This window comes from Leptonotus elevatus, chromosome 18 (genome assembly GCF_054856555.1).
Source record: "Leptonotus elevatus isolate MCC_2025b chromosome 18, RoL_Lele_1.0, whole genome shotgun sequence".
NCBI lineage: Eukaryota > Metazoa > Chordata > Actinopteri > Syngnathiformes > Syngnathidae > Leptonotus > Leptonotus elevatus.
The window spans coordinates 12,522,408-12,540,098 of NC_141256.1; the positions used below are offsets into that span (position 1 = coordinate 12,522,408).

The 17,691-nt window shown below is 39.5% G+C and overlaps 2 protein-coding genes across 9 annotated transcripts in view; one reads left to right on the top strand and one right to left on the bottom strand.

Moving 5' to 3' along the window:
- LOC147158673 (cytospin-A-like) overlaps positions 1-15,573 on the bottom strand; it is a 62,465-nt gene extending 46,892 nt beyond the window's left edge. For 2 of the 4 annotated variants that reach the window (XM_086061592.1, XM_086061587.1), the window contains exons 1-3: positions 15,323-15,573; positions 14,684-14,788; positions 7,010-7,159 (exon numbers count right to left, since the gene is read on the bottom strand). The gene's annotated coding sequence lies outside the window, so the exon portion shown is untranslated. Of the gene's footprint in view, positions 1-7,009; positions 7,160-14,679; positions 14,789-15,322 lie in introns of all 4 variants that reach the window. The other 2 variants (XM_086061588.1, XM_086061590.1) reach the window with 2 other exon arrangements.
- dlgap2b (discs, large (Drosophila) homolog-associated protein 2b) overlaps positions 1-17,167 on the top strand; it is a 53,282-nt gene extending 36,115 nt beyond the window's left edge. For 2 of the 5 annotated variants that reach the window (XM_086061582.1, XM_086061585.1), the window contains 8 exons: positions 5,453-5,497; positions 9,449-9,505; positions 12,102-12,460; positions 13,524-13,609; positions 13,700-14,106; positions 14,480-14,571; positions 15,956-16,108; positions 16,273-17,167. In XM_086061582.1, the coding sequence (XP_085917708.1) occupies positions 5,453-5,497; positions 9,449-9,505; positions 12,102-12,460; positions 13,524-13,609; positions 13,700-14,106; positions 14,480-14,571; positions 15,956-16,108; positions 16,273-16,488 (1,415 nt within the window). In that variant the 3' untranslated portion in view covers positions 16,489-17,167. Of the gene's footprint in view, positions 1-391; positions 5,599-9,448; positions 9,506-12,101; positions 12,461-13,523; positions 13,610-13,699; positions 14,107-14,479; positions 14,572-15,955; positions 16,109-16,272 lie in introns of those variants that run through there. The other 3 variants (XM_086061583.1, XM_086061584.1, XM_086061586.1) reach the window with 3 other exon arrangements.
- Positions 17,168-17,691: the final 524 nt, after the last annotated feature.

A 17,691-nucleotide genomic window follows, 5' to 3' on the forward strand; every position in this document is an offset into this window, starting at 1 on the left:
TTGTGGCGTAGAACTATTAATTGTGGGGAAAAGTTAGAAAATCTAAATTCTGAGAATAAGGTGAGAATTCTCACTTTAGAGTCAGAATTCTGTGATTAAAGTCAGAATTCTCACGTTAAAGTCAGAATGCTGAGCATAAAATCAGAATCTAACTTTATTTTTTCTCTTCACTGGCCCTAATCTTCTTCCGTAATATTCTGTATTTTGGCAAAACAACAACAAAAAAAGTTGCACTGTGCATGTGACTGGAATCACCAGCTAACTCACATATTGTATGTTTGTCATAGATATGTGTAGTCGATTCTCTAGTTGAGAACCTCAATCAGATCACTCTCCAGCTGTTCCTTTCACCTTGCATTTTCCTGTTTGCATATTCAAATCTTTCTTCCAGAGGGATATGATGTTGTGGATGCGACCTCTTTTCTAAATGACGACATGATAGAGGACGATGACGGTGCCAGCTCCTCTGCCTATGCAGAGCTGGAGCGGCTGGAGAGGGAGACGGTGACTGCTCGCAGCCAGCACAGTACTAGCTCCACCGTAACGGCCATCTCAGTGCCCCCAGCAACACCGCCATCGTACAGGGTCCCCAGTGCCTCGCCCATGGCCACTACTGAGCCACCGGTCCCTCAAGCCATCCAGGCCTTCAAGGAATCCGCAAACATGGTCGCTGCCTTCAACATGCAGTGGAAGGACGAAATCTCCGCCATGCGCTACGAGCTGGCAGAGCTACGCCGAGACGTCTGCGGGGAGCTGAAGACTTTCAACAGCAATTTCTTCAACTTCACTCAGTGCTACAACATGTGGACCTTGTGCCGCGAGCCGTGCAGCGACGGCACCACGCAAACACAAGACAGAGTGTCCATTGGAATCCAAGCAGGATCCAGCTGGTCCATTCGGCAGCATACGCAGGACAAGTCGGTGATGTGTCAACCTGAGCCGGCGCCGTTCAGCATCATGGATTTAATCAACCCGCCCCGAATCGAGATCATAGAGGGAACCCCCGAGAGCACACCGGAGGGTTCAGGCAGTCCTGCGAGCCCGCTTCCAATCGAGGACTTCCCATGGGAGATCAACAAAAAGCAAAGGGTCCCTAAACCGCAAGAAATGTGCGGCCACACAGGTGGCCACAGAAGTGCCAGTCTTGAACTGTGGTGCAGAAAGTACACCAGTGGGCCCATGTCGTATATGTCGATGTCATTCTAATCACGCCCATCTGTCACTGTATAGGCCGAGATGAGGAAGCCATAGTCAAACTTGGTATTTACTTTATTTAAAAAAAAGGCTGTTGTTAGTCCCTTTACTCTGTGCACACGCAGTCTGTCATCTGTCAAACAGGTTCTAAAGTTCTTTTAAAAGCCTCCAAGAGACTACTTCCATTTTCACCTTCAGACTGAGGTGAGGTGAATGTGAGCGAGATGGTAGCTGATCTTTCGATCAATAAGTGCCGATAAGAGCAGCATTGTCTTTCCTCAGTTGTCTTAAAAAATGACAGAAATACAAAATTTTATATCTGACGGTCAGTTGATGAATTACGTTGAGTTGGTTTGTCTCCAATTTCTCCATGTAAAAACATGATCTTCACCACCTGCGTATACTGTGAATAACTTTATAAACCCTAAAAATAGTTTTCTAATGAATGCATCCAAAAGAAAAATATGTATGTATTCACATTAACTTTTAAGTTATTGCAATCAAAGTGTTTTGGCCTTTTATTTTCAATTTTGAATATTTCAACCACCAAAAATAGAAACTGTTACCATTCAATAAACTCATCAAAACTTAACGCCCAATTCACACTGACTGCGGAACGGCCGCGGTGCGTTTTCCGTACGGCCGCCGCACGGACTGCAATTCACACCGCGTGCGTTGCGTGAGCTGTCCGTGTCCGGAAATCTGCACCCGCCAGACCACAAGATCACGGGGGTTCACGCTGGAGAGTTGAGTTCACGCGATAACAACCGTGTAAATTGGGCGTAAACCTCTAAAAAAGGGTTTAATAACATGGTAGAGCTTGAGGTTATGAACCTTAAAGTTAAAGTCAACCTTAAACATTTTTTGACAATAATTTTATATGTGACCTTACCAGTCGAAACATGACATTCACTTGTTGTCGACTGAAAATGACATCACTGGCTCAGGGCTTAGGCAACGACCAATCACAGCTCAACTGTTTTCTTAAGGTGAGCTGTGATTGGTTGTTACTTGAGACCTAGGCAACTGTGATGTTGTTTTGGCTTGACAGCAAGTGGCAAAATGGCCACCTTCTCATATTGATAAAAATAGCTGGATTTTGCTACAGTAATTTCTGGACTAAAAGGCGCACCTGACTATAAGCCGCGCTAGATAAATTTGGGGAATATTCGATTTTGCTACACATATAAGCCGCACCCAACTATAAGCCGCAGGTGTTTTAATGTTACCGCACTGTGTTCCCGCTACTTTCTTTTCCATAATGAGGGTGCAAATTGTCTCACTCTCATTCTGTCTCTCGTACTGTATTTGGGCTCACTTGGTTTGTTTTGCTCGGACTCTCTTGCACTTCCTTTATAGTGCGCCCCATTGTGATCTAATGGATAAGCCGCACCTTTGTATTAGCCGCAGGGTTGAATGCAAGTGAAAAAGGTAGCGGCTTATAGTCCAGAAATTACTGTAGTGGGGCTGCATAGAACATATCATTGTCAAGAAATATTTTGGGGTGGTTGACTTCACCTTTAAAATAAGTCGAAAAACCTTGAAGTTGCACAACATTCAAATGAGGAAAAACAATAATGGGGCTTCAAAATGATCATTTAGAACAAACGGTAATAGCTTCGAAAGCTCCATTTATGTTCCACTCATGTTTGTATATAATTGTACAATTTTGTATAAATATATATAAAATATATTCAAATACTTACTGTACTGGTTGTACTGGTTGCAGTTAAAAATATACTGTGTTGGGTGAGGAGTGAGATAGGTTAGTAAAGAGGAGTAAATTTGGTTCGAAACCAAACACAGCACCTTTTCCAAGTCTTTGAGGCTATTTATTTCATCATGTCCATTACTTGGGTGGTAGCAACGGTCACTGAAAGTTTACAACAATCTAATTTTGGTGCATGAGTCTAAAAATTCCCAACTGGAGGTGGTGGAACTTTGGGCAAAATTTGAAATCTTGCTACGGAAAAATCCGTCCCCAAATATAGACAATCAGAGCCGCTGAGGGGCTCTACCTCGCCAAGAAGTCCCCAGAGGTGCAGTAAGGTACCAGTGAATGTACTAACACCGCCTCACTAGTGATGGCCTAGCTAGGCTCCTGCCTAATCGTAATGGGTGGGAGCCGCTGTTGAGTTTGTCGGTCATGACACAATAGTAGCCCATTAGCCGCTAGCATTCCCTCTCGCCATTCATCCGCTCCATTATCTCGTGGTGTACCAAAGTGACAGAAAGCATCTACGGTATATGTTTTTGAAGCACTAATATCGCAGGACCACAGAGAATTGTGATGCATCACAGCCCTGACTTAAATGTGAACCCGTCAATGGGATTACTGTGCTGAGAATGGTAATTCCATCAAATCTATAAGAAATACAGACCTGCTAACTAGACGTCATCAACTCCTGTTTCCATGCTAGCGTCATATTGAGCACAATGAATTACGCCATAATGGAGGTCTGTGTGGATGTAGCTTAATTCCCCATGGCTGCCATTGCAAGCTGCAAACGAGTCAAGACTGAATCAACAGTGCCTCTGCTGGTTGCATTTCAGTACTGCACACCATTTATCACCCAACACTTTCAAATGATCAACATCAAACAACTTAAGGCTAATCAGTTATCATGTCCAGCCTTAGGAGTACGGTTCTCAATTATTACGTTGAATAATTTTGACATTGCAAGGTATCATTTGCAGCAGAAGTATGTGAAGGAAAGGTTGATTGATGGGTAGAGGCTCAAATTCATTGTTGCTATAGACCCACATGTGCAATACTTAAGATTTTCTGTTATATATCTAAATGTCAACAAAAAGCAGGTTTAAAATTATTTCAGTGAAGGCATATGACTGTGAAATATCTAGCTTATAAAGATTTATATGTATACAGTACAGTACATTGGAAAAAAAAAGACATTATTCGAGGGAATTGCGATGGCATTTCTCAACAATATTTTCTCCTTTTCTGGGGGAATGCAAGGTGATTTTAAGGTGCTGGCCAATCATGATGTCTCCAATCTGTATTCATTCATTCTATGCAAATTCTTGGTTCTTTGGTGTATTGTTTGGGTCATCTAGATATTAAGTTATATTAAGTTGCTTGTGATAGAATGGTCTTTACTTTTGGTGACATTTTCTTTTAGAATTATGTTGTAATAAACTAAAGTTAATTTCTGCACTTGCTTGTTTTCGCTGATCACAATCAAATCTTTAGCTGGTGAATTTATTTTGTAGTAGCATCACATGTAGTTTTTAATTGTTGATTTGAAATACTGTGTAAAGTCATATTTTTCTATAAAAAAAAAAAAAAAGGAAAGGAAAGAAAAATCTGGAATTCAGTAAACCTTTTTGAGTTATCTTGATTTTCATCTAAATGTCATAATTTTTCCAAAGAATGTACCCGTCCCTTGATATAAGTAAAGAAATGTAGCAACAACAATCAACACTTTGGTCTAGAAATGATTTTAGAATAAACACATGAAAAAGAGACATTTTAAAATTGAGAGGAAATGGGTAAAAAAATTATTATTTATTTTTCCAATGAAACATATAATTGGCTTTTTGTTTATTCATCCCACTATATTTGTTTGGAAATTGCGTTGAGAATATGTTGTCACCCAGAGATCTAATGAAACAACTGTGCCAAAATGTATGACGCGTAGTTATTAGGACAAAAGCTTTTGAATGGATCTTAAGTTGCACCGTTTTTGTTTTTTTACAATTTATTTAAGCCCTTGGTTCTCTTCATGGATTTCTTCGAGAGGAAATGTCAAATGTGCTTCTCTGTCTTTATTTTCAAGGATCTCACACTGCAATGTTTCTGATTCTGATTGATGCTCTAAAACAACCCTTTTGAATACAATCGCTTAGCCTGCATTTGTTAGCTTGTGCTTTCATTTTGTAAATGAATCAAACATTGTATGTAATACTTTTTGCTTTCAAATTATGTTTGCTTACTGTGGTGTTTTTGTGAATTTTTATTCCAAATTTTCTTGGCCTTATGTATTTTTCATAAATTGATATAAAACATTGAATTAAAAATGCTTAGAATGTTTATGTTGATGCTAATTTAATGGGGGTCATAGCTTTACAATAACATCCAACAAAACAGTTGCACGCAGCGAGTTGCTTACCATAAAACACATCAAATATACTTCATAGCTCTTTTCAGGGATTTTTATTTTTATTTTATTTTATTTTTAAGAAAGCTGTCATTTTTTGGTTGGTTATTATTTCCTTTTTCTTTTATTCCCCATTTTAGGCGCCCGTAGCTTAGCTGGGGGGCGTAGAGAGTACGGTAGGTCCGGTAGGGAAAAGCTTTATTATTTCTTTCTTTTATATGTTTCATACATTTTGTCTGACTCATCGACATTTTTCACTTAGTAGAAAAGAAAATGATGTCATGCTCACGCGAGTGTATTTAAACTGTCTTCATTTTTTCTCACATTGAAGTCAGTGGTAAGTTTGTACATGATAAAGGAATAAAAAAAAAAAAATACTGTAGTTGCCATCATGTTCGTTTTAGCACTTCTGTATTATTTCCTTTTAACAGCTGGACAAAGCATGGATTTGTTTTTGTTTTTCGTCAAAATTCCACATTTTAGTTTGTATTATTTGCTGTTTATTTTAATTTATTTACAATTGAATGTCCGTTAAATCCCATTGGTTTGAACACTAATGCATCCTCTTGCTTTCAACATTTGACGGAATCAATTATGGCTACTCTATCTTTGTCTTTTAAATCTACTGGCATGCAGTAAGGCAGGTTATAACCAAATAAACAGCTTTGTTCTACAAACCAGCACAAATCAATGCTCTTTTTACAACTCTGAATAATAACATTGTGACTTTTACAATAAATAAAGTGGAACCTCTAGATTTAAACAACCCTAAGTCCTAATTCAACTAAAATGTTGGGGAAACATTTTAGAGTTCAAACTGCGATCATGCTGGACATGAGATCTCAGAGTATCTCACATGGTCTTCAGTTCCGCAACCGTCAAATGATTTATGTGCACTTGTTCGTTGACTTTTTTTTGCAATTTTTTCCTCCAAAAGAATATAGTACAGCAAAATACTCAAGTGTATTCCTGCATGTGATGGGATTGGAAGTGCAAGTGGAAAAGTAACATTATTGAGAAACAGAAAATAAATGTAATACTTCAGTCATTTCAGAGGAGCCAGCAACCGTATTAAAGCCATGTTCTGTTAGATTTACAATGAACATAAAATACATTTGCACTAGCAGCAAACTTTAAAAAACTTTCAAATACAGCTTGACAGTGGTCGTCGTTAAACATAATTTCTTGAAATGAACACTGTCTGATCATGTTAGTGCGCAGCAAAGTTATTACAAATAATGCAAAATTGGCATCCACGCTAGCGCTAAGAAAATGTAAGGATCCAGCATTATTAACAGTGATGGTGTTATACTTTTTACAAGTCAGGATTTCATTAATACGAGTTTGGAGCTGCTATGCTGAAATGAAATAATCACATGTTACTTTTTCTTAAGTTTTTTTAATTATTATTAATCATTTGGAGCGATTTATTTTTGGAAATCCAGCATATGACCACATAAAACTAGCAAAAAGACAAATTATTCAGATCATACCTTGTTGACACTGATTTGTATTGGTTTGTTGAGATATTATCATACATGTAAGGTTGCACCACCTTGCATCCATGGGGGCATCACCACTGTATGTATCTATGTATGTGGCTACCAAACAACATGCTTGTTTTATTGTGCAAAACTCTATCAGTAAATATATATATATATATACAAAAAATAAAAAATAATAAAAAGAAGACCAACCTTTTGAATGTAGGAAATCCAATGGCAGAATCCTGCACACTCTCAGGTGTCCTAGATGTCCTTTGTCAGATCACTCATACATCTCTTCATCCGCTCACCCATCTTCACGAAACAACCCTCACGCTCGATCAAACATGGTGATGATACAGCCTATGGACATGCACAGAATATTGGTTATTACTCAGTTGCACAACAATCAATAACTTGAATGTTAAAGGTTACAGAAATGGGATTTTAAACCCAGTTATCCATTTTCTTTACCTCTTATCGTCACAAGGGTTGTCGGTGAGCTCGAACCTATTCCACACGCTAATAACAATTGGGTCAAAATTAACCCAAACTGGGTCAAAAAGCGACCGACTCAACATTTTTGGGTTCAATTAACCCAAAACATCGGGTCATATGAATAACCCACAAACCAAGCCAAGGTGAAATGAATAACCACAAAGCAAAACAAAAATTGGGTTTATTTGTGGGTTATTTTTAATTTGACCCAACATTTGGGGCTAAATACCTCAAAAAGTTGGGTTGGTTCATTTTTGACCCAATTCAATTGGATTATTCAACTAAACCAACAAGTTGGGTCCAATGAATAACTCGCAAAACCACCCAAGAATTGGTTTGATTTGTGGGTTATCAATTTAATTTGATCCAACTTTTGGGGCTAAATACATCAGAAAGTTGGGTCAAATGAATAACCCACAAAAGAACCCAATTTGTGGGTTGTAATTAAATCTGACCCAACTTTTTTTTGTATTACTTTTTTTTAAACTAATTCATCGCAAAATTTTCCCTAATTAATCCCGATTAATCGCATTTTTCAGGTATTATTTTCTACGAAGATTGTAACAGATTGGAATTAATGTAAAAATTATCAAATACAAAGTATATTTGGATTCAAATAGCTTTCTTTGATCCTTGAATACGATTATTTTCCTGTCAAATAAAACGGATGAACACAACGAGCAAAACTGAGACATCTTTACATCTTATATTCTTCTCAAAGAAACAGTAGGGTGGAAACTTGGCCAAGATGACCCAGGAAGCTGAGATTTGTTTTTCGTCAATATTCAAAAGAAATGGAATTAATGTTTGTATGTGAATACAACAGTACAGGATTACATTTCAAAGGTCATATTCTTTTGTTTCGTTTTAATCAAAATTGTTTTCCGCTCACTGTGATGTTGTCACCGGTACTGCAAACTGCATATGAAGTCGCTGTTTGCAGAGCCCTGAGATTAAACGTTCACCATTAAAAGGATTAGTTTTATGTGGCTTCGAGGCTTTAGAAGACTAATATTTACCCTAATCTTAATTTACATATAATTGTCCCTGCTGAAATGAGGCAGGATTAGCATACCACGCACAGCCACACAATCACTCTGTTCCATCTCCAGCCCCCATGCTCATGCACAGCTCGTCAGTCATTGCACGTCATTAAGTACCAATCCGCCTGATCTGATCTGCGTCAGAGCGGGCCTCTCACCAGCCTCTCTGCCAGCCCGACATCGCAACTGTGGCAAAGACGGCGTCTGGCGCGAGCGAGTGGACAGAGTCGCTTGGCGGGGAGTGACTGTTCGAAACTGTTGCAACGATCGTCTTGAAATTTAAATCCAGATTACAAAAGTGGACAGTATTGAAATGCTCTGTTACATTAAGACTTAATATCAAGACACAAGTCCTTGTAAGTGTCTTTGTGTTTTTATAGTGCATGTATGAAATTCTACTCAACTTGCTGTAGTCCAGCAAGTAGTCATGGTTAAAAAATAAAAATAAAAATACTGTATTGTCTTTACTAAGGCACTCCAGAGATCTCAGATTATTATCTGTTTCAATTGCAATGCGAAATTTCAACATTGTTTTATAATTGTCTTGTGAATATGTGTATGTACTGTACGTTAAGATAACATGTTACTGTCTGTTTTGAGATGACGCATGAGTAGTATGATATGGATTGATCATTACAAGTACTTCATGATACATGGGCAATATATTGACTTCAATTCAGATTTTTTTTAAAAGATTGATCATATTTGGGATTTTGGACACTAAACAGATTGTTAGCAAAAAAATAATAATATCTATGCGGATTTGAGAAATTGGTTGCCCACTGTGTGATGACATTGGAAGTGGAAAAAGAAACACAGGTAAAGCTGGACAACCTGAGCTATTACATATTAGTTAATTAAATTGTCTTTGGTCACCAACCGAGCTCATTAACACTGCAAAAAAAAGAGACTGCAGTAAATCCAGAATGCCTGTGTTCCTTTCCTGACTGATTTAACAAATGCATTTGCAAGGAAAATACATCAATAATTGCTTAAGAATTGAGTCTGTTTTGCTATGTAAATGTAGTTCCCAGTACTTTTTTTTTTTTTTTTTAAATCTGTGTCACACTTGGACGAGCCTCCAATAACTGGCTCTGCTTGGCTCTTGCAGGCATTCAGTTTCGTCTCCCTACTTCGTGCAGTGTGGACCGCGCTCAGCCACCACCAGGTACCCGTCAGTTGCCATCTTTTAGCTTGACTTCATAGTTAGTTAGTTGGTTAGTTAGTTAGTTAGTTAGTTAGTTAGTATTAAAAAGTATTTCTACAAACCTTATCAGTGGTGCGGGTTTGGGCAAAGCTGTGGCTCAAAGAATGAAATGATAAATTATTCTTCCCTTTTTTTGTGCCTTGGTGGAGGTCTGTGCTCAACCGAGTAAGCTAATTTTGGATTGTGTTACAGAGACACCTTGAAGATGCAGCCTTCTAAATTCTCATAGAAATTCAATTGTACGACAGCTCATGAAAGCGTCTCGTTATGATCTTTGAATCTGAAAACTCGATTAGCATTAATAGCAGTAGTTGGAGCCACAATTGTTTTCAAAAACGACAGGAATATATATACGGAAGCAAGGAACTGCCAATGTGGAGTAAACATTTTTGAGTGACAAATACGTTCAAATGTATTTACAAGTACATTTGAATATATTAAATTTGTGCGAAATTCGAACATACCGGTACTCGAAAATACATTTAAAGGTATTTGAAAATACATTTGAACGTTATTGGTAGGCTAAATGCTAAAAATATAGCACTCCCCATGCCACGGTTTTACACGGATTTACACAGGCGCAAGTAAAAAAAAAAACCCTGCTATTTTCTTAGCATTTGGCCTACATTATACCAATATGTACATTAAGGAGGTGAACACTGTTTATTCATAATTTTGAGGCTTTATTATTATGTCTACAGTGCATGATTTCCATTCGGCCTTTTCCCCATAATGCCACGGGGTATATGCATGTTTAAGTCAATACCCCGTGGCATTATGGGGGAAAAATGCTACGTGTTTTAGCATTTAGCCTACATACTTGCAAATACATTAGTGCTGTCAAAGTTAAAGCTTTAAAGCTTTAACTCTGGAGTTATCGTTTGAAGTCCCCCACGTCCGTATTTCTATACAGTATATAGACTTGTAATTAGTATGCAAGGTTTGTTCTGTGCTGCTCTTCTCTTGTCGTCGCCTACATAGATGGCATAGTCTCCACCTTTCAGACATGCTTCGAGTCATGCAGTCTTGAAATGGCAGCGGGTCATTGTGGAGGAGATAATTACATCATGAGCAAGAATAAGGTTGTTATTTTGCCTTTAGTTGCCGGAGGCGTCCCCTTGTCTGATTTACAGTGGACTGGTGAGGGTTACTTTCAAAACTGGTCTCTCCGGTGAACATCCATTAGAATGTGTCGAAATAATCATTTAGATCCGAATTTGCATCCCTCTATTTGGGGCTCGCAGGACAATTTAGCCGAGCAACAGGCACATTCGATAGCAATGACATTCAGGTTGATTTATTCCCGCCGCAACCTCCAGTGTCTGTTGACTGAACTGTGCGGCAAACGATCACATTCAAACACACGCGGACGGAACAGGCAGCACAAAGGACGGAATGCCACAACCAATCTTTCAGCTAAATTAGCAAAGACTTTAGTCTCTTAATGATGTGCTTCAATTGAGGGCCCTTGGGGATTAAATGCTCAAGAGGGGCGAGTGAGGTCAATGACATGAAATGGTAACAAACAAAAACAATTGGGCAGAAATAAGCTAGGCTACATTTACATGATATCGTAAGTTAGTTTTGAACGATTTGATGTCAAATCTGTGGTCTTCCGTTTGCAGCGTTCAGCTGGTGGGCAAGTCTGTATGTAACAAGTTCAGTGTTGAAATGAAGTCAGATGGCTGGAAGATGTAAAAATAGAGCATGTGGTGTTTCATATTGCCTGAGTCACAAAGCTTCATTTTGGAATCCACCCACCGTCTCCTGCAGCACTGCAGCCCCTTCAAGTTGGAAGGAAGTCAAGTCGGCGATGGGATTTGTCTGAACAGAATTCTCCGGGTTTTGTTGCACTTAATTAGCTCTGAGTCAAGTCGTCTGCATCCTTGTGAGAGTGCTCCGACTACACCTGTTAGCATTGATGTATGATTTTTAGCAGGCAACAGATATCAACAGATATCTCTATTTTCAACAGCGTATGATTCCATGACTCTCAGGCTAATACAGTTTTTTACAAGTTTTTTCTAGTAACTTTCATAAATAATTTGCACTCAAAAGTAACCCAATTATGGATAAAAAATGGACCAATCCACTTTATGGCTCAATTTGACCAAATTTTCTGGGTTGTTTTATACAAAATGACCAAATTTTTGGACTCAAGTAAAGGATCTGACTAATTTTGAGTTGCGTTACACTTAAAAGACCCATTTCTTCGGTCCGTTTTTGACCCATAGAGTGTATGACTAAATTAGGGGACTAAAAATCCAGAGTTCTATGTTCCCACTCAGCTTTCATTTGCACTCGATAGGGCAACTTCCTTCTTTTGACCTTCTTTTGACTGCCCCAGTAACCGCAGACATTTTTCACTCCGGTGCTTTGCAACCTACAGAGCAACATCTCCCCAGTCACTTTTATCCGGCTAAAAGTTCCCATCATGCTTTTCAGTCGCTTGCCTATAGTCTCTGGGGATTCTTTTTTCATGACCTTTTGGTTTGTATTCATTTTCTACCCTTGTTTTGCCTTGTCCTCGTCTTGTCATCCTGCTTGTGCTATCCAGCGGTGTCATATCCTCCTAGTTTCAAGAAGACCCCACCTCCTGTGCCCCCGCGCGCCACCACCAAGCCTCTTATCTCTGTGACAGCCCAGAGCAGCACCGAGTCCACCCAAGATGCCTACCAGGATGGGAGGCAACCTCGGGGAGGTCTGTGGACCACCGACAGCCTCGGGCGTCCCATCTACAGCTCCGTGGACAGCCTGGACAGCTCCAAAGCGGTCACGATGGCCATGGAGTCGGCGGCGCCCAAGAGGCACGCGTCTTTGGGTAGCCACAGCTCCATCCAGACATGCGACAAAGCCGTGTTAGTATCCAAGGCGGAAGAGTACCTCAAAACCCCTCGATCCTCTATCGGGATACAGGTATGTGCAGCATAACGACCTAACTGTAATGATCGTCTTGATTCTTGGGTTCGTAGGCGCAAGACGTTTCCAGTCAAACTTTAGTTAAAACCTCGTTTAAAATCAGATGTCCAATGGCTTTACAACTGGTAGATACTCCAAGTGCATTTAGTCATAGCCGGAGGGTGATTCTTGGTCAGTTTGAGTTCAATCTCCATTAGGGATGGGGATACAATAACCACCATAGTCAAGTCTGTGTGGATGTTCAACTCAACTTGGCCATAACTAACTTGCATGTTGTTCTTTTTAGACCACAACTACAAACTACAGTAGACTCAACAGTACCTCTAAGTAGTGCACTCCATTTTTCTTCAATTGGTTCAAGGCGAGATTCATCCACAATCCATTACAGACAACAGACAGAATTATTAATGACCAATAAATTAAAATGTAAAAATGGACTCTTCAAACTTGTCTATGCTTTACTATAAGGTTGACATCTCAGTAGTCTTAGACTCAGGTATTGTTTTTTTTTTTATCCTGAAGATGATGGTATTATCTTCTGAATCTAAAAGACCAAGGCCAGATCCTGAACACATTTGTCAAATCAAACCAGAAGGCCAGGTCCAGACTGAGGGCAGAAAAGATCCAGAGGGCCAAATGCTGACCTGGTCAGAAGGTCCAAACTAGGTCCAAAAACACCAGATCCTAACTAGGTCTAGGGGACCAAGGTCAAGTCCTGACCAGGGATATCAGCCAAGGTCCAGAAAGCCAGACTGGGGACGATTCAGGTCCATAATACTAGATCTAGAAAACAAGGTCCTGACCAGGTCTGGAAAGCAAGATCCTAAATTGTAAACATACTAATTTACCTACCTGTTGAATAGAAACACCTGTGACTAAAGCTAAACTGTGGACCTGGATTTGCCACCTCTGATGGCTCGTGCAAACAATTCTGAACAGGTTCCTAGAGAAAATATAAGCCACGGCACAGTGGAAGAATGACGTGTGAAAAATGTCAAGATGCTCTTTGGAATAGTAGACATTATATTCTGATTGCCAAGTTGTGCCATCTCTTCAACAGGTAGAAACTGTGACAGACTCTGAGACTGAAAGCAAAGGCCTTCCTCAGTTTCACTCTATAGGTATCCAGGTGGAAGATCACAAAAGGTACGCGGCACTTTCCTTTTCGTCAAACGTGACATTGACTTGTAACCATGTCCTGAATTTGTCCGTCAATAATAATCATATGACGTTTAGGCGTGGGCGGGTCAAGCGCTCCAACAGCGTTACCACCGCAGTGCAGGCTGACATGGAACTGGAGGGCTTCCCCTCCATGGAAGACAAGGGTCTGCAGTTCGGTGGCGCTTTTGGTCGCCACTCTGAGCCGAGCACCCCCACGCAGTACGGAGCCATCCGCACGGTGCGCACGCAGGGCCTGTTTAGCTACAGGGAGGACTACCGGGCCTCCAGCGGGCCCCCCAGCCCGCAGCCTGAACCCTGGCTGGCCGAACCCAGCTTGGAGGCCCAAGAGGCGGGTCGAGTGTCTCCTCTTCGCAGGGACGGCGGATGGTTCATGCAGCTTCTTCACAATGAATCCAAAAGGATGGAGGGGTGGTGTAAAGAGATGGAGAGGGAGGCTGAGGAGCATGATCTGTCGGAGGAGAGTGAGCATCTCTCTTTTTTTGCTTTTCTTTTATAACGTTTGTTGCAGGACATTCTTTATTATCAGAGTGAATACTAGGAATAAATTAAGATTTAAAATAGCTATTGTTAAAATTTTTCATTTCTTAAGTCCACTTTATAATACTCCACTTCGATTTTAAATTATTTCTTTAAAAAAAAAAATATATTTCTATATTATATTATATAGTTTTATATATATATTATTTATATATATATATATTATATAGGATTCTACAGTAGTTGATTGAATTCAGGATTAATATTAGTCATATCTTTTACCAGCTAAAATTAAGACACTGCTCCGCATGCTATTTGTGTTGATGCTGTTGTTAAAATCTCTCTCTCTGTTTGTAGTTCTAGGGAAAATCCGGAGTGCGGTCGGAAGCGCTCAGCTGCTAATGTCCCAAAAGTTTCAGCAGTTTTACTGGCTGTGTCAGCAAAATCTGGTGAGTGATGGACAACAAAACCTTTATGTACTTTTGAAAATCCCCTCAGTACCGCACAAACATGCTTTTAATTTGCTTCTTAGAGAGTTGCATTATTGGTAAATGTACCTACCCTTCCTCTTCTCCCTCTGCCTGAGCTTTAAGAATCATGTTTGCCCTCCAGCAAAAGACCGCAGCAATCAATAGAGAAACGGTCCCTCCGCCGCCGTCGAGGCCTCTGAAAACGAAAGGGGAATTCCAATCGGAAGGACTTGAGCCCTTCCATTAATGCACATAGGCAGCAGTTTGAATTGGGCTTCTGGGCCTGAATAATGGACTGCCACTGCATTCTGTCCTCATGTCCCCATTGCCACACCCAGGCCTGCAGTGGCTGCATTAAAAAATAAATACACACACTGACCACAACATTATGACTATCTTTACAATCAATTAAGATCATAAAAGCTGCAGGAAAAAAACCTATACCTTTTTATAAGAGACAATAAATTGTAGAATTGATTGACACAGTAGAACTAAAGTGGACTGAATATACTGAGAAGTGTTTGCCACTTTTGGTTACAACATTTTTCTCCGGGAGAGTCTAAACATTATAGTCATATAAAATGACTTAATGTCATAATTAGCAATGAGCACAATTCATCATCAGGTCTCCACACACTGTAGCCACAGTATAATTCAATACTAGAACTATGAAAAGTGACCATAAGTTAAACAAATGTGAGATACATGAAGCAGAATGACGAATACTCACCGAGACAGAATCCACCATTTTATCTCCTTTAATTAGTGTCGTGTACATCCACAGTCGAAGCTAATGTTTACAAGACTGTCAAGTCGTATTCATAAAAGCTTAGCGACTAGTATAAGCACGACTAAAAATTCATTCATAACACTGTTTGTTGAAAAATAAAGTGTGAAATACGAGTCAAAAGATCTCATAAACTACAGGTGCAGTTTGGAAAACTAATATTAGCATTAACTACTCGAACCAACAAATCAAGTGCCGTTGTCTTTTACTGGTCATACTAGTACTGTAAAATAATTGGCCGACGTAGATGTCAATCATTTTATTCAGCGCTTTGATTGGTCACATCATAAACTTGACAAATAAACGTGTGTTTATGTCACTGACGACTAATTTAAAAAATATTTTTGGCTAAAAGTGACATTTTTGTTTTTCAAATTACGTTTTAATTTTAGTTTAATGTGTGGCTATTAAAAAATAAATAAATGTCTAGCCCTAGTGATCAATGAAATACTATTGATGCTTTACCGCCCTCTAGCGGCAGTCAAGGTGAAACTATCACCACTGTGTTATAAAGTCAAACAAACAACCAACAAAGTGTATGGTTTCTTCTTTGTGTTTTTTTTTTTTTCAAACAAGGACCCAAGCGCCATGCCCAGACCCACATCTCAGGACCTGGCTGGATTCTGGGACCTCTTACAGCTTTCCATTGAAGACGTCACTGCCAAATTCGAAGAGCTGCAGCAGATCAAGAGCAACCAGTGGCAGCTGGTGGAGAGCCATGTGAAGAAGGTATCACAATTTTAACTTACGTCTGTACCCTTTTCCACCAAAAACAGATTTTCATTTCTTGGTTCTGTTATCAAAATAAACAACATGCAAGTGGGATGACGCTTAACGGTCACTTAGGACAGAATTCCTTGCCCAATAAAAGTGACCTTCTTGTCTTTCCCAAGGATCGAAAATGGATTCCTCCTCTGACCAAGAGGCCCGCCAGGGGACGTGGCGGCGTGATCCGGGAGCGTTCCCTGGACATCCCGGACCGCCAGCGTCAGGAAGCCCGCAGACGTCTCATGGCCGCCAAGCGCGCGGCGTCGTTCAGACAGAACTCGGCCACCGAGCGGGCCGACAGCATCGAGATCTACATCCCGGAAGCTCAGACGAGGCTTTGAGGTCCACGGATTCCCCCTCGATCTCCTCCATTTTGTTGCCGTCCAACACCAGCTCTCGGCATCACATCGAGCTTCCATCGCCCACTTAAAGATGTGTTGCCATTCTCTGGGTTCTTACGCTTTATAGTCTTTATTTAAAAAAAAAAAATGGAGCCTCCAAATCAATTCAACTCCTAATTGTGAGGGGTGTGGTGCTTGCAGCAAGCTCGAACAAACTTTCCCCCTTAAGTTATCACGGCTCATGAAGAGCCCCGAAGATGAGCTGCTATTGCCCCAAAAATCAACACCTGATTTCTATATTTTGCTGCCCATTGTGAGTAAAGTACACCGCAAGAGTTTCTGTTTATTAGTGAAGTTGTAATCTTTAAGACGGCTATAGACGTCAAAAATTCATTTGAACTATTCCTATTAGTTTAACATTTTTTCCACTTTTGTTAACGAGAGTATGTAAACCTAGATTTTTTTTTTGTACATTTAAAACAGATATATGTTTTTTTGATTAATCGTGCGTTAATTAGTGAATGTAATGTAATGCGATTAATTACGGGGGGAAAATAATCCCCTGACGCTCCTAATTCTTAATAATCTTTTCTTCTTAATTTTTTATTTTATTTAAATTTTTGTGTTTTTATAAACTTTTTTATATATATATATATATATATATATATATATATATATATATATATATATATATATATATATATTCAAATTCCAAGTAAATCAAAAGAATGAAATAAGTATAAAAAGAATAATAATTAAAAAAATAAACGCCTCAAGATTAATCACAAATTTTATATCTGTTCTAAATGTACAATAAAACAATATTTTCTAGGTTTTCATACTCTTGTTAACAAAAGTGGGAAAACATGTTAAACTAATAGAAATAGTTCAAAATATTTTTTGACGTCTATAGCCGTCAATGGCAGTGAATGAGTTAAAACAATCAGAATTGAAAACTACTGTTGAGAATTCCACACCGCCATTTCACCCATTCGACTCGCGGAACCGATTTTTCTTGTTTGCTGCTGGATGCGTCCGCATTGCGGAACGCATTCGTCCACGAACTCAACAAGTTGCGGAAGAGGAGAAGTGCGGAACAAAGCATTTTTTTGCGCCTTATGATATTCATGTTTGTATTTCCAAGGGAAATGTAGTTTATGAAGCTCACGTGATAATGTTGCAGTTGAATTGCAAAGGAGTTGT